The 23,841-nt window shown below is 31.3% G+C and overlaps 3 protein-coding genes across 3 annotated transcripts; all 3 read right to left on the bottom strand.

The window, feature by feature from the left end:
* Positions 1–6,743: 6,743 nt before the first annotated feature.
* Positions 6,744–8,459, bottom strand: LOC108806933 (NAC transcription factor 47). Its single transcript, XM_018579149.2, has 3 exons — positions 8,170–8,459; positions 7,693–8,045; positions 6,744–7,455 (listed from the first exon to the last, which is right to left on the bottom strand). Exons 1-3 carry the CDS (start codon positions 8,336–8,338, stop codon positions 6,907–6,909), a joined length of 1,071 nt encoding a protein of 356 aa, XP_018434651.2. The 5' UTR covers positions 8,339–8,459; the 3' UTR covers positions 6,744–6,906.
* A 9,541-nt stretch (positions 8,460–18,000) lies between these two features.
* LOC130496893 (apyrase 1-like) lies at positions 18,001–20,939 on the bottom strand. Its single transcript, XM_056989531.1, has 9 exons — positions 20,394–20,939; positions 20,158–20,286; positions 20,031–20,087; positions 19,852–19,944; positions 19,397–19,602; positions 19,178–19,269; positions 18,807–19,024; positions 18,536–18,725; positions 18,001–18,389 (listed from the first exon to the last, which is right to left on the bottom strand). The coding sequence occupies exons 1-9, from the start codon at positions 20,679–20,681 to the stop codon at positions 18,277–18,279; spliced, it is 1,386 nt and encodes a 461-aa protein (XP_056845511.1). The 5' UTR covers positions 20,682–20,939; the 3' UTR covers positions 18,001–18,276.
* Positions 20,940–21,125: 186 nt separating this feature from the next.
* LOC130496894 (aquaporin SIP1-1-like) lies at positions 21,126–23,050 on the bottom strand. Its single transcript, XM_056989532.1, has 3 exons — positions 22,671–23,050; positions 21,587–21,859; positions 21,126–21,501 (listed from the first exon to the last, which is right to left on the bottom strand). Exons 1-3 carry the CDS (start codon positions 22,956–22,958, stop codon positions 21,295–21,297), a joined length of 768 nt encoding a protein of 255 aa, XP_056845512.1. The 5' UTR covers positions 22,959–23,050; the 3' UTR covers positions 21,126–21,294.
* Between the last annotated feature and the right edge of the window lie 791 nt (positions 23,051–23,841).

Here is a 23,841-nt window from a genome sequence, read left to right as displayed (position 1 = left end):
AATATGAAAATTTTAGAACATACATTTTCTTAAAACAGAGGGAGTAGTTCTTTTCTTATTCTAGTTTCAATTTTTTACTATGAATGATTCTAATACTTATTATATTTTTAACGTTCCAATAGTATTTTTTAAGTAATCAATAGGTTAATTTAGTGGGAGACTTTTGGAACTTGCCGCGTATATCAGAGTTTGGATTATAAATCATTAAATCCTATCATCATTTACTCTAATTAGAAAAAAAGTTAGATAAAATTCATACGGTGACACCTCTGTCGAATAGTTTTATGGACCTGGTTAGTGCACTTTCTTACAGAATCAATTCGCTTTTAATCTTTACGTTTCATATGACTATGCCCTTATAGTTATAGCTTCTTTAGACATCCAAAACAAAATGGCTTCCATTGCCACAATGACCTACATCTCCACCTTTTGACAAAAAGACTCCTTTTAGAAAGAAAATAAAGAGTCGTGGGAAAGAAAACGTTTGAAGCTGTGTCATATATGTGGACCCATACTACTAAAGATGTCCCTCATAGATTTAACTATTCATCTCATTATCATACCGAAAGGAGTCATCTCCCAAGGCCATCTTCTACTCAACTACAAAATAGGTTTTTCTGTGATTTTCACAGAAAAACTTTCTCCAACCGAACACTAAAAAATACATCATTTTAGTGTAATACTATAATTTCACACTAAATTTAATGTGATACTATTCACCACACTAAAACATTATTCATCCCACTAAAATATTATTCACTTATTTTATTAATAAAATACATAGATAAATAAATAAAAATAAAGACATAAATATATAATATTATAAAATTGGTTTTAGTGTTAAATTGGTGTTGTGGTTGGAGTTGAATTTTTTTAGTATTGAAACTATATTAAAATAGTGTAGTTTTGACACTAAAATAGTGTTATGGATTGAAGATGCTCTAAGGAAATTCTTACAATGTATTTTACCAACAAAAATCTTAAAATGTATGTTAATGTTTGTATTATTAAATAATGGTAATTTCAGTTTTTATAAATATATTTTAGGAGAATATTTTAATAAACCAATCATAAAAACTGAGATTTATAATACTATGTAGATATGATCAATAGAAAACCCTTTAAGAGAAAGAAGTAGAAAATAAAGTTTGGTTTGTTTTAATTTTCAACTAAGTACATGTAAAATAAGTTGATTTCATATAATACAATTTAATTTATAAATGAACTAGATATTCAGTATGTATAAGATTTTAGTTTTGAATATTGGATGTAAAAGAAATGTAAGTATAACACCAACGTAACTAAATCTCGATTTGATTTTTAGAATTAGACCATCTCCAACCCATCTCTATAATAGAGATTTCCAACACACTGAAGCAAAAACCTCATATCTATTTTTTACTCTATTTGAAAGATCTCTATTATAAAAATAAGTTGGAGATGCTCTTAAAAACTTCCTTTATTGATTTTTAAAAAAAATATGAAATACTGTATTTTATAGCAACCATTTTCGAAATTGGCATACTAATTGTTAAAACTAATTCATACTTATATAATAAACGCATAAAACAATTTATACTGTATGTATAGGGGTTACACTTTAGGATATTAATCTCCAGTCTCCACTAATTTAATCGCATCTATTCACTACTATAATTGTAGTTTGAGTATATTTTGTCGTAAAAAAGCATATACCTTTTCTTAAACATTGGCTCAATTATGTGGTGACGGAAACCATTTACCAATATTGGAATTTGGAATCATTAGAAAAAGACCAAGTCAAACAGTCCTATTAAATTTTTAGATGTGCCGACACAAACATTTTTTCTTAAGAACATTTTAAATATTTTGCTAACTACACAAAATATACTCAAAAAAAAATGTTCTTAAGAAAATTTTTTCTTAAGAACTTTTTTTTAGTCAAAAAAATATATATATATTTTGCTAACTACACAAAATGATATGAGCGTTTCTTTTTTTCTTACGAAGAAATAATTTGAGTATTTCTATTATAAAAATTTAGAAGAGTGTCAATTATAAACGGCCGCTGTAGATTTAAAATTTCGGCCTAGATAGTATCATTTAATCAATAATATATACGTATAAAAATTGACTTTTTGTAGCATGACAAGAACTATTGTCTACCTATTCAACTAAATAAATCAATACGAATTTATAAATGAAACGACATATTGACAAAAATAGTACAAAGTTTCGTGATATTATGAGCGAAAATACTAGCTGCCAGCTGGTACTTAAAACAAATATTACCAGTTGGCTTTTGTGGATATGATGATAATGATATTAATTGGGATTTCCCAACAAGTCTAGTTGGTTTTTAATAACATTTTGATTAGTTTTCTTAAAAGTTGTTCTTTGGGGGTTTCTTTAAAAAGAAGGATAGGACACCTAATCTTCAACTACCATATAAGGTCCATAACTGTCTTATTGTCTGAATATCATATACTCAAATCCTATCGATGATAACTATTTTTTCGTTACTGTATAACAGCATATCAACATATATGCATGCTTTTTACCTTCTCCAGGCTAATGTCCGCTAAATACAAACCAAAGGAATCCATTAACCAGAAAAGTTGTATTCAGACTATTATGTTTGAATCATATTAATGGAACCAGTTTGAACAGAAAAAACAATCGCCCATAAAACCAAACAAAAACCAATACAAAAAAAAAGAGATCAAATTGGTTGAATAACTTCTGTTGTTCAAAAAAAGGGTTGAATAACACTTCTAAAACTGTTAATGATTTTTCTCAAGAAATTCCAGCATTGAAAAAAACCATATTAAACCGAACTATATATAGATCGACTGCATTATCGTATCTTGTAACACAACAAATAACTAAAATCCAAACAACTCCAAAAAATCTTTTAAAAAGTAGACGTATTGATAGGTTATCAAATTAGTATATCTTGTGTTGAATTATTAGTATTTTTGAAATACACTGATGTTTCGAGCTCGTCATCTTCTCATTGACGGTTGACATGTTATTCGATCAAATCGAACGTATTTTAATTACTAACTCGGTACTAGTTGTTTGTCAATATTCTCAAAAATCACCATCAATTTCTAAAACAATTAACTCATACTGTTGACTCTAATAATCAACAAATGCAAACTCGAATTTTCTTTTCTCATTTACCACTATAGCATATCTGTTTTATTATTTACTCAAAAAGTAAAACAAATAAAACTTTACAACCTTCGTTACTGTATATGTATCAATAGACTGTAGAAACTGGATAGGAATAAATCATCTTGATAAATATGATATACAATGACATTATGTCGACCGCAAGTTGTGGAATATAACTAGGGATATAAATAATGATGTTCTTAGGTTTTATTTATTTTATTATAAGTTTCTCAGTAATTATATAAATTATGTCAAAATAATACTTTTATAAATTCTTTTATATCTTGGCGCGTGGACCCCACAAATAGAATAAAAGTAGGTTCTAAAATATACGCGGGCGTAGCTTAGGAAGGTTGACTTTTGCTTCCAAAGGCAAAGCCTTAAAAGCGAAGGAGCCGATCATCCGGTGACGGATTATGACGTAAATTATGACATCACATCCCAGCCCAGGCCTTTTAATCTATCGATACACACAGTCAGAATCACTGTCCCATCGATGTAGTTGATCAAGTTTTATGGAAAATATTCAAAATACGATTTTATACTTACACTAATTTAAATATTATGTCATTTATCTTACAATGTAAGATAAATGACATAATATTTAAATTATACACACAGTCAGAATCACTGTCCCATCCATGTGTCCTAGAGAAAATAATTTAAATATTATGTCATTTATCTTACATTGCATTTCAATCATTAACATTTATGTTTTTCTTTTAATTAGTATAAATAGTGTGACCCACACTATGCTACTTGAAAACTATGTTGGGAAAATTACAAAAAAAAATGTATAGCATAGTGCTGTAATGATGATGATGTCATTCAACCTTGCTCAAAGTCATGGCTACCACCACTATTTCCCATTAAGGTCTATATTTCAACATTTCTACAGACAAATCTATTGATTTAAATGTTAAATATTGATGTGTGTATTGGAAAACTTATAAGCTAATCTCACTAATATTAATTTAAATAGTAGTGTAGGCTTTGGAATCAAGTGGGTCGACTTATTATAACTATATAGTACAATATAGCTTATATAAAATATAGACTTCCATTATTTTATTTCATAGTTCTGAGACATATTTCAGTTGTTGCTGCAACAATTTAGGATGTTAATATAATTATCGTTGGTAGGAATCTAAATGATTGTCTTAATATGACGAAAGTGTAGAAACAACAAATGGCTAAAATTTTTACAAAAAAAAAAAAAAAAACAAATGGCTAATAACTTGACAACATGCTATATGTATTTAATAATCTTTAGTGTAGGGTTTTATTTGTAATCTTAGACATTTGCAGTAGAGTTTTTGTTACCTAGAAAATAATATAAGCTATCAACATCAACATGTGTATACTAAAGAAAATATTATGATAATTTCGTTTTGAATTATTTTTGTCAGAAATTATTAATGCAAATAGATAAATCATCAGTTTCTTTTATATTTTGTAATTATATTCCTCTCACAAATTACTAGAGAAAATAAGACACTATAGCTAAATAATTGGAAATGTAAAGAAATAGGAAACAAATTGAAAATATTGATAGGTCCACTTATATATAAATACTATAACAAATATTGTGCAGTAAGGGTTAGTTTATATTTTTGGCTTTAAAAGCAATGAGAAGGACTTTTTCTTCATAACTAATAAATAAACCGATCAAATCTAAATTTTTGACACTTGTATACCATTAGATGTATTATATCACTTATTATATATCAGTGAAGTTAGAAGAACAAATGATATGGTCGAGTTGTGTCATCTCGAAATTTAAAATAACATATTTTCTGCTTATATAATTTATATGAACTTTTCATCATAAGTCGTTATTTGATAACTATACAACCAAATTGCCTAAGTATTAATCAATTTTTCATAAATTAGAAAAATCTAGCCTTGGACTATTGTTAAATTATTCACACAATTCACTTTGCCCCAAAAGAGGGGGCAAACTCTCCAAACATGTCAAACTAATTTCTAAGTAATTGGTTTTTAAATAATAAAAACCTAAACATGACTTTGATAGTAGCATTATCACATTATATTACATGATTTAACCTTTTGATTGCTACAATATTTTTTTAAAAAAACAATTATTTAAATTCAATGTTAATTGCCTAAAATTTGACAAATACATGTTTGATTCATATTTGTAAATAACAATTTGGATAAGTTTCATACTTTTACAATCATTTAAATGAGAAATCTGATTTCGTGACGTTTATTTCGTACGATGTGTTGATTAATGTTGGTATGTAGCTTATTTGATTTTTTCTGCCAAAACTTATTTGATCTTGAATGTTTGTTTTGTCTATAGATAGTATGATCCCAAATGTATTAGAGGCAAACCATTCATCAATCACCGAATTATATACTATGTTGTAGAGTCAAAATTTGATGCTTTGACTTTCTTAAAGATCAAGCAGAAGTATTGGATTTGGACTTGATGATGATGGGTGTTGTTACTTTGTCCATTTGGTTCTTCGTAATTCCAGTATCAAATGAGGGAAAACCAATCACCCAGGCAAACAATAATGGACAATGTTAGAAAAAAAAATCATTTACTTTTTTGTTCTTTGTAAGATACCATTAATTCAATTTAACAATTCAAAAAATATTAATAATATTCTAAGTAATGTATCAACTTCTAAATATAGAGTTATTTTCATATTTTACTGCTAGAATCAAGATATAATCCAGTTCTTAAGCAAGCATATAGAAATTTATAAAATTATTAGATTCTGATTTAAAGACAGATATATTTTTTATTTTTTTAAATTAATTTTTATATTTGAACTTTTGGAATTATATATGTGTTTAATATTAATTTAATTTAATAAAATAATTTCTTAAATAAATGAAATACATAGTTGTAACATTTATCAATATGTCATGCTCTTGTTTTAATATAATAGATTAGTTCGCTAGTCTACTAAAACGCATGCTTCTATTGAAGACTAAAAATAACTGATATATTGGATTATGCATATAATATTGAACGTTGATATGATTTACTTCTCCCTTTTTCAATTGCTTTACGTTTGTAATGTTCATGTTATACTTAGTAATCTTAGCTACAGTAATTATAAAGCAGTTGCAAAAAATTATATGTAAATAATCAATTATATTTTACGATTATTATTATATAGAACCGGATATATAAATGGTGATTCACAAATTCTTTGTGTGCAAGTAATTTTTTTTTTTTTGTAAACTGTGTGCAAGTAATTGTGGAGATAATTTTTCAAGGGCTATGAAAGAAAGAATAACTGAGATTACATCTCCACGTGGATTACAAACCCCCGCAAAGATATGGGTATAATATCCAACCAGGGACGAGGACAAAGCCCTTTCAACACGACTTGTGAAAACGAATCTGCATACTATATATGTCAGCCATTCAATAATTCTCAAAAAGGATTTTAAGAATATGAGCTATATCCATGCTAAGTGCGTGTCCATATGTGTATCATATATGCATATATCAAATATCAGAAACCAAACTTTGTGAGAATTCTCACAAATAATAATAATAAAATATTGTAAAGAGAGATGGAACTAAAATTATACGAAAATTTTCAAAATATGGTTGTATTGATACGATCAAATATCGACGACCACTATTTTATATATTTTCCCCCTCCCCACAATACTTTTGTAATTTTATATAATAGTAACAACTCCTACTTTTCAATCATCAAATGGGCCCTAATTCGCATAATTGGGTTTTGAACATCTCTAGCCTTGATAGTGAAGGTGAGGAGGACTCATCAAGAATTCCTGATTCAGGAAACTAGATTGTTGAACCATACTATGATCCAAATGATCCATGCTATTATTGTAACTAAAGTTGTTGATCATCTTCTTCGAAGTGTTGATCATTTCTTCAGAATAGTCCAATCGTTCTCTTTTGTTTCCGATAACTCTGGTCTCTGAAGTTGGAGAGCTCAACTTCGGTAACTTGTGATCCAGGTAACGGTTTCCATAGATGTCAGGGTTTGCGAAATCTCCAAACATGAGAGAAAAGTCTGATTCAGTACGATTTTCCGGAGTCTCGTTTAGAAAGTTTGTCAAGAACGTGAAATCTGTAGCGTCTAGTAAGTTGGAGAAAGAAGACTTCTGGCGTTTAAGGGTTTGATCGTTTGGCAAAAGGGGTTCGCTGACTACAAATGGTTCGTTGCCATTTTCCTCATGTTCTTGATCATCGCTTGTAGCTGAAGCAACCTCTGCTGATGATAGTGAAGCGTGTGATTTCTTGTAAATCCTGCAAAGCACCCAATCATCCAGCTGCAAGAGAATAAGGAAAATAAAAATCATTAAGTATTGAGGAAAATCATAAAACAATCAACATAGGTGCTGAATAAGCAGTTTTTAATTAAAAATGATCTATTCGTATATACAGTATACTTCAACTAAACAACATAATCAAATTATTTTTCTCCTATTAACTGAATTAAAAACATCATATTTTTTTGTTAACATAATAATACACCATTAATAATAAAAGTATTTTTAAGACCTTACCCTCATTGAGTATTCTTTAGACTTCAAATTCAGATCTCCCAAATTATTGACTTGGCCACCGTTCCTAGCATGGGTCACTCTTTTGGGCGTGATGGATTCGGCAAGTCGATACTCATGCATGATCCAATTGGTTTTAACACCTTTGGGTGGCTTTCCAGTGTAAAACACAAGAGCCTTTTTTATACCAATGTTTTCATTAAACCCTTCACGGTTTGGTACCGCGATTAATTTATCAGTTCCAGTGGCTTTCCAATATCCAGACGCAGCCGCTCTGTTTGGTCTTGCTCCATTAGGATACTTCCGGTCCCTTGGACTGAAAAAGTACCATTCTTTCTCTCCAAACGGAGCCTTAGCTGATAAAAATCGAACAAACGTGTTATAAGGTTATAACACTAATAAAAATGTTTTAGCAAAAAAAAAAACTAATAAAAATGCAAATAGAAGGAAATAAAAAAAAAATATATATTGGTTAGTTACCTGGTAAATCCCATGGATCAGACTTATAAATATCGACATCTGCTATGATTGAAAGCGGGACTGGTGAAGAAGAAACCTTCTTCCTCAAGTAATGGAGGATGAGTTCTTCATCTGTTGGATGAAATCGAAACCCTGGTGGTAAGCTTGATCTTGGATCCTTTCTTATCATTGTCTTTTGATTTGATCTTAAAAATCTTATATAAATAGAAAGTTTTTATTGAAATGAAAGAACAGAGGATAAGGGCTGTTTTGGTGAGGAAGAAGAAGTGAGCCAAAGATTGAAATTTTTCGTAGAGCAGGTTGCGAGGCAATTTATGGTGTGTGAATTTTTGTCCTTTAGTAGTACTACTATAGATGTATAATAATTTTTATAAAATTAAGATATTAGAAATTTAGAACAAAATGGAGAATATTATATTCTTTAATGCAGACCGGTAGAAAAAGTCCAAAAATAATGTTAAAGTAGTCGCCAAAAAGAAATAAAATCAGTTCTAATTATTTCCAAGTAGGTAATAATTAAATTTCTAGTATTAGAACTTCATGGCGAGAAGCTAGCAAATATCGTCATCGAGCTCAAAGCATGGTCTATGTCTCTATGAACAGATGGTCTAATGAATATCTTAACCAATAATTTTTGGTCGTCTTTTGCATGTTGTCTATATATTTTTTTTTGTAAAACATGTTGTCTATATATTCTCATCATTTTTTGTCAACATATATTCTCATCATTTTAAACGTAACATTTATCGTAAGACTTTTTATGAATAAGTACAACATAATTAATTTAGATATTTTTATATTATTAATAATAATGAATTTCGGACTAATTAGGTTTCAAAAAAAAAAAAAATTCGGACTAATTGGTTTTTTATTCCGTCCAACGTAATTAAACTTCCTTGTGCTATATAAAATCCCAATTTTTTTTTTTGGTGATTTGCATCTTTAGCTATTGAATTCAAAATTACGTATATGTTTTATAAACTTTCTGAGAAATATTCTTCGATCTTCTCCTAACAAATATCAAAACATCTACAATGATCCAAGTATGAACACAAATGTTCCATTTTCAAATATTTTAATAGCTATATTAATTATTTATTTGTTGTCATTGTATTGAGTGTGAATAATTGAAGTTATGTTAGAGAAGTGGACCCAAACGAGACAGCTGTGTCCTCCCAGATTACATCTGATTGGTTAGTTTTGCTTTTGTCCTAACCATATCCACGTACTCCCAGATGCGGCTGCTGACGTAAGCATCATACATTCTCAAGAGTGATTTTCTTTTCTCGGAAAAACTTTAATAACTTGATATCAAAAACGAGATGATTCAAGTACAAATTTATTGAAAAAAACTTGTTGCAGTACACGCACCATGTATACAGGAGAAGATTATGAGAACGTTAATTTTTTGGATTATTAGCTCTCTATTAAAATACATGATCTTAAAACTAAAACCCAAAAAAAAAATTAAAATCCGAAAACAGTAAAACCCTAACGTACTATTTTAGATGTGATACGAGCTGCTTTTTATGATTCATGAATTTTTCCAATTTTGTGACGTTAATTGAATTTTCCCAACTCTCCAAATGTAGATAACAATTATCATTCATTGATGATGGTAATAGCTAGGGTTGTGTGTTCAGAAAAAGAAAATTTAAATACGAAAGAGATTTCCTTCTGCCCTCTAATATAAAAAGAGATAAGAACAACTTTTAATGATAAAAGCTTTACATAATTGTCTTCTGCATATTTGACCCCAAAAAAAAAAAATTTGCCTTCTGCATACTTTGATTAAAAAAAGTTTTCTGCATACTCTTTATCATCATGGGCTTGTAAAATTGCAATACATATACATAAGACTATACATTGCATAGTTGTTATCCAAGTTGTATATTATAAACTTTTTATCTTTTTCTTTGTTATAATGCAGAAAATTAAAGAAAAACATGAATAGAATTCAGTAGTCAATAATATTTATTGTTCTACGTCAATATTTAGTCATGAAGATAATCAGAATGTTACAAAAATGTATTAAAGTTCTATGAAGCGTACAATAATATTTTTTTTGCCAAATTCGTACAATAATAGTTAAGCACATTTTTCTTGCCTTTTAAAAATATTACCTTACATTTATATGGAAAATTTATATCCTTCCTCACCAGATACAAGTTGTATTATTTACTATTTATCATTTATATTTGCGTATATAAAGATATCAGATGTATAAATATCATATATTCCTTCCGTTTCACAAAGAGTGTCATTTAAACATTTTTATACATATTAAAAAACTGATTGAAAATGTTTTATATTTTTATTAATATCATCCGTTTAACAAAAAATATTTTAGATAAATAAATTTAGTTATAAGATTAATATATTTTGTAATTACTATTAAGCTGAAAGTAAATATAAATTGTAGAATAATAATTTTATGTGAAAAGAAAAAAGTTAAAATAATACTTAATATAAAACAAAGAGAGTATATTAGTTTATCAAAATATGAACGTGCATATGCAAACACATACAGTAGAACATCTATAAATTAATACTCGATAAGCTAATAATCTCTATAAATTAATAAAATTTGTTGGTCTCAACTTGGAACAGTGTAAAATATGATATAACTCGATAAAATAATAAGATAATAATATTTTAAAACTTCATGTAAATATATAGTCTCATTAAAATCATAAATTAATAATCTATCAATATATATTTATATAAGTACAAAATAAACATTATATTGTTGGTTTTATATTTACAATGAAAATACATTTATTTTTCTTAATATTTCAATATATTTTGATAATATTTAGTAAAATTATATCAAAAATCACATAATATTCTATGAAACATAAAAATATACACCAAATAAGATAATAAAATAATATGAAAGTCAAATTTCTAAAATTTAAATGATGTATATATGATAAATTCAAATATTTTCTTATTTTATAAACAAAAAATAGAAAAAAATTTAATAAATGAAATTTTTGTAGATGAATATTTCTATAGATTAAGAAAATTTTAAATTCTTAATATATTAATTTATAGATGTTTTACCGTATATAGAAATGCAATCGAACCATACAAATCCCGACTGTAGTTCTTTGCTAACTTATTTTATGTACTTACCGACCAATTCTTTTTTTTTGTCAACTTTCCTTACCGACCAATTTATAATTATGAATTAAACAAAACAATTTATTTTTGAGAAAGAAACTACTAATATTTTTCTTTTTGATAAAAAGAAACTAATAATTATGGTGGAACTGTTTGTGGTTTACGTTATATTTTATTATTACGGTAAAATATAATTGGATAGACGAATCAAACCAACATTTTGATTGGATTAAATGAGATAAGAACTACCACGAAGCTTTGAATCAAATCCATATATAAAAAACAAAAGTAAACTTTGACCAGTGCCGCTTCAACATGTGTGGAGATGACAAGGACAATAATTTGTTGACAAAAGACCAATTTTTTTTTTTTTTAGAATAAGACCAATACTTTTTTTCATTGCTAAACTAGTTTATTAACGGTGTGTTTTGTCTAATGAAGCAAGTATTAAACTAATCTTAATTTGATATGTTTCTTGGTGGGATGCAAACCAAATATAAACATTTGTTTCTTCCGGAAGAACAAACGTGGAATCATAAACTCCCACACGATCTATCTAACGGCTACTTTAAAAACATAATTTAATAAGCTAATTAGCCTAGACATAGCTAAACATACATTATTTAGATTTTTTTTTTCTGTGCAACGCATACATTATTTAGATAGAGTGTTTTGTTTAAATGATAATGATATGCCACGGGGTATTCACACGCACACGCAAACCACACGCTAACCCAACTTTCCCCAAAATATACTTCTGATTTTGATTTTTCTGTTCTAAATTTTTAAGTACGTGTCAGTGATTTATTTTCCAGTGGCTAGATAATAAGGTTCGAAGGTGCAGTTAAGCAAACCAATAATTGAACCTTAGTTCACAGAAAGAGGCACCACATGACTGTCAATTATAAGTTACACAAATAATTACGGGATCGTTCAAAGATATAACAGATATTATACCTATTTAATTACTAAATGGGAACTAAATTTTCAAATGTACCACTTCGCAATAGAAATGTCTCATGTAAAAATATGTTTGCTATAAAAATAAGACACATAATAACGTATCACAACGATCATCTGACAATATTATCTCTCGGTTTTGCAAGTTTTTCAAATTAATTGATAGCAGTTTGCTAGGAATCTTACTTCATAAAGTAAGTATAAAAGGATGAGTTAGTCTCCTCATTTCTTGAGTTAAGTATTCAATAAACTAATAATCGCAATATAAAGGGAATATAATAAGTAAGTTTCCTTAGGTTTCAAAAAAAAAAAAAGTTTTCTCTGTATATTAGTCTTCTGAAAGTTCCAGCTTAACTAAAATCAAGTTCCAACTTGTTTTCAACTTGAAAATTATTAATGAGTGTTAGAAAAGCCTCGCATAACAAACAGAGAGTGCTCCATATCCTAATTAAATTCATGGACAAAGTATTCGTCAAATACGCTATATATACCTTTACGACCTCCTATAAATTTCGTATGTATGAATTATATATATATGGTCTCATAGTATCAGTCAAATACTGTGACATCAACGTTAAAACCCACTGATTGTGAATATTACATATGCACGTACGCATAACAAACAATACGCAAGGAATTATACAGAAAACCAACTACCAACATAGTCTGGCAGTTAACCCTCTACTCTCTCTGGCTGGAACGGAACTCGCGTTTGCACAACCAAGTCCTCAAATCGTACTCCCAGATCGCTTCTACTATGGACAGAACTATCAGAAACCGAATTCAGTGCTTTAGAGAAACCAACCCTGCGGTTTGCTCCCTCATGATGCAGTTCTGGATGCAATCTGCAAACTGAACCGCTTCCTCTTCATCGCTCCTCATTACTTCGATACCATCGACAAACTGATTCATCTTCCAACTACTCAAGGGCTTTTTGATTACTGGGCTTGGGTTTTCATTTGCTGTGTGTTATTACGGGCTTTATATTATAGAAGGGCTTAAATTATGTAAGGGCGAAAGCCCATAACTAAGGTCTTGGCTAGACCTGTTTTCTTTTCCTTCTCATGCATTTTAATAGAAAAAAGGTTTCAAAAAAAAAAAAAAAAAAAAAAAAACAAAGTAGTTGTAGTTGTTTGAAAGCCTTATTTTCAAAAAAAAAAAACAAAGTAGTTGTAGAAAATACACGTTACAGGTGCACAAAAAAATACAATTTACAACTTACAAGAAAGTGTTTTAATATGCACATAAAACATCGAAGAATTTTTTTAAATCAAATCTGCGACTTTTGTTTCGCTTGTAGAAAATGGAGTTTTATCACACGCCAGTAGGCTATAAGGTAAATCAAGGTAGACATATGTTTTTCTTATAAAATCTGAAGTCTTTTTCTTTCAAATTAAAAATAATCTAAAGTCTCCCTCAAATAACAAGAAAACAAGAAAAATGAAAAATAAATTAGTCAACGTGCCAGCAACAACACGTGTGACTTTCGATTCCTCTATCAAGCGTCAACGTTTTGCACCTAGCTAGAATTATAGGTGAGCATGTTCATTTTAATATGCATATTATACTTTCTTACAGGAAAAGGTTAGTGTATATTTATATAGGTTCAATTACTTTTTCTTGAACACATAGTTTCAATTAACTTAAAAATAAGAATAATAAAACCTATCGCTTCATGAAAAAAATAAAACGTTATCGTACCAGACGAGACGAGTTGTTTGAATGTATAGGTCAGTGTATAGTTCTTCTTCGGTATTTCATCACATATACATCGAGCATTATAAATTCAAGAATAATATTGTTTTTTTATAACTCTGAAGTATCCGATGGACCGAGGTCCAATCGATTAATTCTTTAGAAACTTGTTTATCGGCGCTATATATACCCAGTTATTCGTAATAGAAATTACATATCTATGTCAATTAGCTATATAAAAAGGATAAATCAAAGTTTGATAGATTTTAAATCCGTAATGTTTAGTACCATTTCAAGTCCACCGTACCACTCGACCATTTTTATCTAAGTAATAACGTTTATCTAGTTAATAAGATTGGTGAAGATGTTCAAAATCTTATGTTTATCACCGTTCAAATTTATTTAGTAACATGTTCTACATGTTTACATTTCAAATATACATTTTCAGAACACATATTTACAATATTTCTACCATCAATATTATTTTGTTTTCTTAAAACATATTGAGGTAACACTTTTTGTTTTCTAACTAAATTTCCATGCACTAATTTAAGAGGGAAACTAGATTTTGATCAAGCCTTTCAAATGGTATATATATTTTTATTTTAATTTTTTAAATTATTTTTTATATTTTAGTTTTTTGTATAGTTATATTTATGTTTAATATTAATTTAATTTGATACAATAGTGCCTTAAATAAATGAAATACATGATTAGACATAACATTTATTAGTAGATCATATTTCTGTTTTAATAGTTTCAGTTAACTTAAAAATAAAAATAAGAAAACCTAACGTTTCAATGAAAAAATAAAACGTTATTGTACCAGACGAGATGAGTTGTTTGAATATATAGATCAGTGTATAGTTCTTCAGTATTTCATAACATATATATCGAGCATTATAAATTCAAGAATAAGATTGTTCTTTTTTTGATAATTCAGAAGTATCCGGTGTGCTAAAGTTCAATCGATTAATGTTTTGTCTGTCACTGGTGTCAGATAAACTTGGTTGTTCGCAATAGAAATTAGATATCTATATCAATTAGCTATACAAATGGATAAATTTAAGTTTGGTAGATTTTTAATCCGGGATCCTTGGTACTTTTTCAAGCCCACCGTACTACTCAACCATGTTTGTCTAGTTAATAAGATTGCTGAAGACGTTCAAAATCTTATGTTTATCAACTTTCAAACCTATTTAGTGACATGTTTTGCATGTTTACATTTTCAATATACATTTTCAGAACAAATATTTACAATATTTCTACCATCAGTATTATTTTGTTTGCTTAAAATATATTGATGTAACACTTTTGTTTCCTAACTAAATTTACATGCACTCATTTTAAAAAGAAAACTAGATTTTGGTCTGCCTTTTCAAAAGACGGATATTTTTGTTTTAATTTTTTAATTTTATTTTTATATTTGAGTCTTCTTTTATAATTATATTTGTATTTAATATTAATTTAATTTAATAAAATAATTGTTTAAATAAATAAAATATATAGTTAGATATAACATTTATCAATAGATTATATTTCTGTTTTAATAAAGTAGATTTAACAATTTTCTATAGTAGAAAGCTTTGCTTATTTAATAGAATAGATTTAACAATTTTCTATAGCTGAAAGTTTTGCTAACAAAATATATATTCATTTTACATGTATTTCTGTAGATTATTTGCTACAAAAGTCTAAATTGTAGATGTAGAAAGATAGCAAGTAGAAATAGACGGTTATAGAAAATTAGAAAACGCCAAAATCTGAAGGAACTTGCTTTAGGAACCGAAAAAAGAGATAGGGAGAAAGAGAGGAGCATTACTAATAATATTATAATAAGCCAAACCGTAAAAGATAGCATATGCCAAAAAAATGTAAGTCCACACTCCTCATAAAAGTTTGATATTATCCACTTGAATTCAACAGCTTTTTAAATTGAAAAACTAATCTTGGCAAAATGATAGTACATGGTTGTCCATCGCGTTATTTATAGACAAGATGAAGATACTAAATTTCTTGACGAATCATTTCACCAATATAGGTAGGTAGTAACTAGTTAGAGCATGCGCAACGGGAGTTTGTTCCGAATCCTTAGCACGTAAACATATGGTAGTTAGAATATAATAATAATATCAAGACTAATAAACGTAAGGATTGGTCCGTCATTAAGAGATTTAAGGACTCGGTCCTTGTGATACGTGGCCAAAATTAAGTGGATGAGAAGGGTTTTGTGTTTTGTATGGGAAAAAAGGGTCATCGGAATCTGAAGGCGGTGAAATTGAAAGCGGTGAAAATTGAAGGCGGTGGTTTACGCTATGACTGGTCTATTTTGGGATATTACGGGGAAGATTCACCATAAGGTCTCTGAGAATTGGATCAGCACTATTCTCCTCCTCGCTCCGGTCATCGGAACCTACTCGTACGTTCCTCTGTTTTGGATCTGATGATTTCGAAGCTGATTGTTAGGCTATGTAAGATAGATTTTATTAAGTTTTGGTTGAATTGGAGATTGCAACTTAGATGAACCTACTCCGTTCATCGGAAATCACTTGCTTTTTTCCCTCAAGGTTGTTTTGTTTTGAATGGTTGTCTGTGTTACAGACGTTTTTTTTAGTATGAAATCCACCATTGGACACATTATTTTTACTGGAATTCTTAACTATTCAAACAAAAAAAAATTAAAAAAAATAATACTATAATATTGCTAAGGATTCTAGTATGGAATCCACCATTGCATATGGTCTTACAAAACTAGTTTAACACTCCTAATATAAGCTACTCTTTTCATTTACAACGATCAACTAGCAATGTTTTGAAATATTATTTTAAGTTTTTACACATTGGTATCTTGTAGTATATAATGTACTGTATTATTTTTGGTAGTAGGTCACGAACTTATTATACCGAACGGAATGGATACTCATCTTCTTACATCCTTTCATACTTTGTCGTTATATACTTTTATATTTTTGAGATAGCTTTTTATTTATTTCTTGAATGATGGGTACTAACTTGGTTGAATAGTGGTCTCTTTACACAATTTAGGAATGGTATATTATACTTTTAGTTTCTCATCTTTTTCTTTTTGCTAAAACTTTAGTTTCTCATCTTTCTTTCCATTTCTCCACTTTATAAAGATAAAGATATAATGCTATTTTGTAAGAAGATATTATACATATAAATATCGGTGTGGATATCCTTCATATTAAGAAAAATATGTAGCAAAATTATTATTTCGATTATCTCAATAAGTGTGTCTTAGCGTGGTTAGATATAATGAAAGCTTACTTGTTCCACTGGAATTTGAACACTAACTTGTCAAGTTTACAACTACTCACCAATCAACATCTTATACTTTTAAGTCTTGACTGTTGTATTCTAGAAGAGACTTTTGTTTTGAAGTTCGATTATCACATATAAGTTATTTTAACATATTATAAATTTTGTTTGTTTTAAGCAGCAAACAAATAATAAACTGATTGTGGACCAAATAATAATTTTAGTTCCTTACACAGTCTGACTGATGGTTTAGCGAAACAAGTTTTACGCTTATATAGTGTGTATATATAGCTTTACCTGATTTGAGTTTTCATAGGAATTCAATGGTTCATAACTAGTATATTAATGTAATACTATATTACTTTGGTCCTGGAAGTCAAGCTGGTGACATGAGATTAGAATGGGTGGACGTGTAAATGGTCACAAATCAAAGTAGTAGTTAAGTTTATATGACGGGACCACTCGTATAACGTATAAGTTCCAAACTATGTATAATGCCTTTGACTTGTCAACCCTCATCTTCAATTCTTTTTGCACACACTCATCTTTTGCTCGACGAGTAGATTAAAAAAGAGAATTCAAGGGAAAATATATTTTGGCTTAAAATGCGATTTGTATATTGACTAGTAATAGAGAAATACAATGATGTTTACTGAATTAGCGACGTTGAACTAAATCAATACACCCCCAAAAATTGTAGGTCTGAAGAGGAAAAAACAGAGACAAACAATGGACAGACTACAAAATCAAATTCTCAACCGTGAAAACAAATACTCTCAATAAGGAAAGCATTTATACGAAACCAAGGACACGTATTCAGTTTAGTTTTACAAAAGAGGAAAATAATAAATTAGATATATAGTAAGAACCGAAACTCATTTTGTCTTCTTTTCTAGAATGATTCTTGTAACAAAAATCAATAGTAAGGAAGTAAGGATTATGATTGTAACAAAACTTGGAGGTAGAAAGTAAAAAAGGATGGGAATGATTTGGGAGAAGTCAAAAGAATATGGGTCTTTTTGTGCAAATTCCCAAAAATTCCCTAACTCATAGCGAAGATACGGCCTCTATGGCGCTTCCTAGTGGCCAGGCAGCTTCCACGGCGTGTTCTCCATACTTGACCTTCTTCACTAACGTTATTGTCTGTGATGGCTTCAATCCTGTTTAAAATCATTAACGTTGTTATTGTCTGTGATTGCTTTCATAATATCACTGAATTATTAAGAAACCTAACACATGCAGACTAACCATTATCATCAAAAACTTGTAGGCGTAATCTAAAAGAAAGACGTAGAGAGTAGCTTACCGAATCCATCAACGAGAAGAGTGTATTGGTAAACAAGATCCAAGCACAAGTAAGGAAGATTGTCTTCCTCCACACGTGGGAACTTTGTTTTCCCTTCTCCCATTTTCATGTTACACGCTTGGCTCGCTGCTTTCTCAAAGTCAGATGGACGAACAGTAGCCACTGGTTGTGACGGGTCAACGAAACCAGCCTGCAATTAACACTATTGGTTTTAAGCATAGACAAACAATGTGATGTCAACGAAGACTTTTAAAGGCGATAAATATTTTACCTCAGCTGCTCTATCGAAGAAAAACGATGCGACAAACATATTCTTTTGGCCACCACCGCCTCCACCGTTCCATACTCCACCGAATGTGCATTTCATGTGTGTGCACACTGAATCATTGACTTTGAGTGCCTTAAGAGCTACTCGTCTGCATTCGTCTACACTTGCACCGGATGGAGAAGTAGCGGCTTTAAACTCCGTTCCTCCATACTTGTAAGTACCTGAAACGAATCACATGTTCCAAAAGGATACAACACTGATTACTTTGAACTTCAAAAATAAAATCGACATAGAAAAGAAAACCGTAATGTTATGAGGATGAGAGTTCTAGTTTGAAACAGAGTGTTCCTCGAGTAACAATGTCTCTCACTTACCATCATAGCCGGTCACAATGCAGGGGTTGTTAGAGCCCTCGGTAACTTTCAAAATCTCTGCTCGCGCAGCCAATAAACCGTAATGTAGGTAGCTGCAGTCAACAAGCCAATAAGATATTGCGTTAAAGTTAACAGGCTAACTAAAACTAGGTTCATGTCTCGCCTATAAGGAAGAACGAATAATCTTAAGGGATACAAAAGCAATTACAGATGACCAACCTGTGAACATAGAGGAAATACTTTCGTCCCTTGAGATACATTTCTCTGACATAAGAATCCTCTCCTTGTAATGGTTTTGGTGCTTTTGCAGCATCTTCCTCTGATATAGCATACGCCATCTGAACAGAGCCCCCACCAAGATCAACCACTCCAACCGTATCTGAGTAAGGCTTTCCCAAAGTCTTCAGCAAGTAGTTGATAGTCACCTTAGAAATGGACAATGAAGAAGAAAAAAAAGAAACTTGTTACTTGACTACATGTTGTTTTAAGATAAAACAAAAACTATTCGAGGATATCAGTTCTCGGAACTACTACTCTGAATACTTACGGCATCCATACAGAGATACAACAAATACAAGCACAAAAGTCTTCAGTCATACTATAAATAATAACAGTACGAACTGGAATTAACACGACTCTGACACAAATAGATAGGACAAAATTAGACAACATACCCACTGATAAGAACCTTCCTGAGTACCATCCAGAACAGTAACTGCATTTGCATCAGTCTTCAACCTGCTTCGATCTTTCAGGAGCTCCCTAACCTTCAAAACAAAATTATATTTTTAGTACAAACGCTACAAAAGCAGGATAATTTTTGCAGAAATCAAATGTTTTCACAAAACGTTACCGCTTGCAAAATGTTTTCAGAAGCTTCATGACCCAAAGCCCTCAAACCAGCAGTCGCCTGCACATAGTATAATGAGTGATGATTAGCTCCAATTATCATTATGTGCCAAGGAACTCGTTTTCCATACCCCAACTCTGACAGGAGTCTTGGGACGCAGCTCACTAGGAACAGAGTCCTCTGCTTTATCAAGAAGAGTCACCAAAGAGTTTGCTGATTGTCTAGGATCATTAGGATACGCACTCAATCCTGGTTTCAGCTGAAAAACCACATCACAAACCGATTACAAAACTAGAAAACACAAATTCAAACATCCTTCAAACGCCGGCCTAAAAGATCAATTTTAAGCATTGCATTGCAAAACACCTGAAGGAAGAGCTCGAGCTCATTCTCCAACGGAACGAGATCCAACTTCTGATCGAAACAGTAAACATGCACGCGGCTCCCGGAGCTCCCGGCGTCGAAAATCACAGCGTACTTCCTCGAATCCGATCCTCCTCCCTTCAACCCCGCGTACTCGGACGTCCCAGGCATCAGCACGATCACGAGAGTGATCAGCACGATCGGGATCGAGATCACGAGCAGGATACCGCGGTGCCGGCGGATCTTATCGGAGACTGATTCGTGCCTCCCGATCGCTCGCTTCGCCGTCATTTTCGCGCCGTTGTCGGAGTCGGAGGTGGGGGAAGTGGCGAGTCCTGACTCGAGTAGCTCGGAGGCGGAAGGGGAGCGGTATCGGATCTTGTTGGTGGTGGCGGAGGACGCCGATGTCTTCAAGGACTGCGGCGGATCCTTTGACGGATCCAGATCGGCGATGGGATTGCGAGTGCGGTGGTTGGTGACGGATTGATCACAGATCTGTGTGAATCGGAGAGCGATGGGAATCAGATGAAGTCGTTACGTTTATGATTTAACGATTCCGAGAGAGTGAGTTAACCGAACCAAATTGAAGATAACTAAACCGAATAAATTCAAATTAAACCAAAATATCGGTTTATCCCGCAAGCTGAGGCGAACAGAACCAAAGTCAACCCATTCATTGATAGTCTCATGTTTCTAAACCGGAAGGGAGACTGAATGATTAGTGCACAAACCGGATAACAGTTGAATCAATTTGATAAATAAAAGCTTGAATCTAAACAATGATTAGGAGAACCTTTTGTTGGTTTCTCCTTAATTTTGGAATTAAAAAAAAAACATTTTGAATCTTTCTAAATCCCAAAACCGGTAAAGAATTGAACCGGTGTTGTGTCGATTGGTTTACTCCTCAGGCTTTCTTCTGTTTCTTATCTTTCTTCGGTTTCTTCTCTTTCTTTTGTTTCATCTTCTGAGGTCGAGGTCGAGGTCGATGTGGAGGGAAGATAGTACGGAAGACCAACGCAGCAGACAAAGCTCCAACAAAAGAACTGATCCAGTACACGTAGAAATGGTCCCACGTCTTGTGAGAGCTGGTCATGTACGCCCACCCAAACGCCTGCATTTGCAAACATACAAAACACGTATTTAGAGAGATCATTCATCTTTTATAATATCATAACGTGAAACCAATCGATACTTACAATGGCAGGATTCATGGCTGGTCCGGTGTATTTAGCGCCAGCAACAACGAAGCAAATGGTTGCAAGAGAAAGCAAGAAGGTCTTGGCTAGTAACCTCCGTGGACCCTTGAGGATAATAAGCAACACCGCGAAGGTAATACCGAAACTCAAGATGGTCTCTGCAATAGCCCCAGTGTGCACATCAACTAGAAGGGAAGGTCCAGAAATCATATGCTTGTACTTCTCTGGTATGAACTCCATGATGGCCAATGCACCTCCTGCAGCACCAGCTGCCTGAAAATCACTAAAAATTATCTCACATTTCTTTTTACAAACATCATCCACAGATAATCAGTTACCTTGTTCAAACATTATCCACAAATAATCAGTGAAAAAAGAACAAATATTCAATACTACCAAGAGGTGTTAAAGTATTTTTTACTCAATATAAGTATAACTTGTAATTCACAACAACAGTGGAGTTTGTTCCATTTTTGTCATCTGTTCTTGCAACATCTTGTAATTGAATAGAATGAATAATAAAAATATCAAGCCGTTAAAAAAAGGAGTACAACTTACTCTTTTTTTAATCAAATCAGCTTTAGTCACTGTTTCTAGCAGCCTTTCTATCTCTTTATGTTATTACACAGAGACACATGGACACGGAAGACACTTCACAAAGAAAAAATAAAGCTTAAAGAAAATGTTCTTTTCAGCTTTAATAAAGTCGGAAACACATAGATCAAACCAAAAGAATCTGATTCTCTGTGTTCTTCGTGTACAAGAAAAAAAAAAATCAAACCCCACTATACTAACTAGATCAAAGTTCGAGAATATACTAACGACACAAGATCATTCTCATTGTCCCAAAATGATATGATGTATGATGAATTTGAGCACTTGCAACCAACCTAAACGGGATAAAAACGCATATACTATAATAGAATGAGATTCAGTCATAACTAGATTCAGACATAACTGGATTCAGACACAACTAGATTCAGATTCGTAGAGACAAAACACAAACCTTTTGCAAGTGAGAATTCAAACACGCGCGAGACTCAAAGTCCAAAACTTTGGATCTTTAAGATTAGTAGTATATTACCTGAGCAGGCATTCTGATGGCCAAGGTGAAAAGGGTATCTCCGGGGATCCCGGCGGCGTAAAACGCAGCGTTTCCGGTAGGGTTGAAGCTAGCGGAACCGAACACGACGGTGAACAAGGACACGTAGACGAAAATCAGAGACGTGGTGATCGCCAGCGGCGCCCAAGTGATTCCCTGAAACCCCGCGGCGGAGATGATCTCCGTCGTCTGTAAACCGAAGGTCGCGGAGAGGACGACCCAGGAGAAGGTCATCAGCATATCGCCAATCGCTGACTTCACGACGCCCATGGTTCTTCTTCTATCTTCTTTGGCGTGAGTATCGATGGCTCTCTCTGTTTTTTTTTTTGGGGATCGGGGTGGTTACAGAAGATTGTCACATCTATTTTTCTCTTCTAATATACTAGTATTTTGTTTTTTTCTTATATTTTATTTTGAAAGGAAGATAGATATTCGTATGATTCACCTAACCAATCGTCTTGCACTTGTTACAATATGATTTTTATTATTATTATTATTGTTGTAATAAATTTATATATGTGTTCGAAGCATATATGCATCACCAAATATTCAAAATTCATGGGTTCTAATATTGGTTAAACTATGAGAGAAAAAGTGTATGTTCCATGTTATTTAATTGTTTACTTAGTTAAAACAAAATGTTGTTTAATTATTTGGAAAATTGTTCGAGCAAAAATACACTTTAAAGTTGTTTGTGTGATGTTAGGGCATCTCCAACTCAACTCCATTTTTTCCTCCAAAATGGAGTAAAAGTGAGTTTGGAGTAGAAAATGCTCAAACCCCACCTCATTTCTCACTCCATAATGGAGTTTACTCCATAATCTAATTTTTTTTGTTCATCACTCCATTATGGAGTGAGAAATAGATTGGGGTTGGAGCATTTTTACTTCATAATCACTTTTACTCCATTTTGGAGGAAAAATGGTGTTTTACATTGGAGATGCTCTTATCACAAACACTGAAATACTAGAATATTATAATAGTGTTTTGTATTTGAAATAATACGCTTTGTCTCGCAGCTATTAAAACCTAAATTTGAGATTTTTAACAGAAAACTTTATCACTAAAAGTATTGATTCAGATTGAACTTACATATTTGAATAACTTATTTTTTCATTAATAAAATCCAAGCCCGAGATAATTTATTGTGTGA

This window comes from Raphanus sativus, chromosome 6 (genome assembly GCF_000801105.2).
Source record: "Raphanus sativus cultivar WK10039 chromosome 6, ASM80110v3, whole genome shotgun sequence".
In the NCBI taxonomy this organism is placed as follows: Eukaryota; Viridiplantae; Streptophyta; class Magnoliopsida; order Brassicales; family Brassicaceae; genus Raphanus; species Raphanus sativus.
This window is presented reverse-complemented; position numbering and strand designations above follow the sequence as displayed.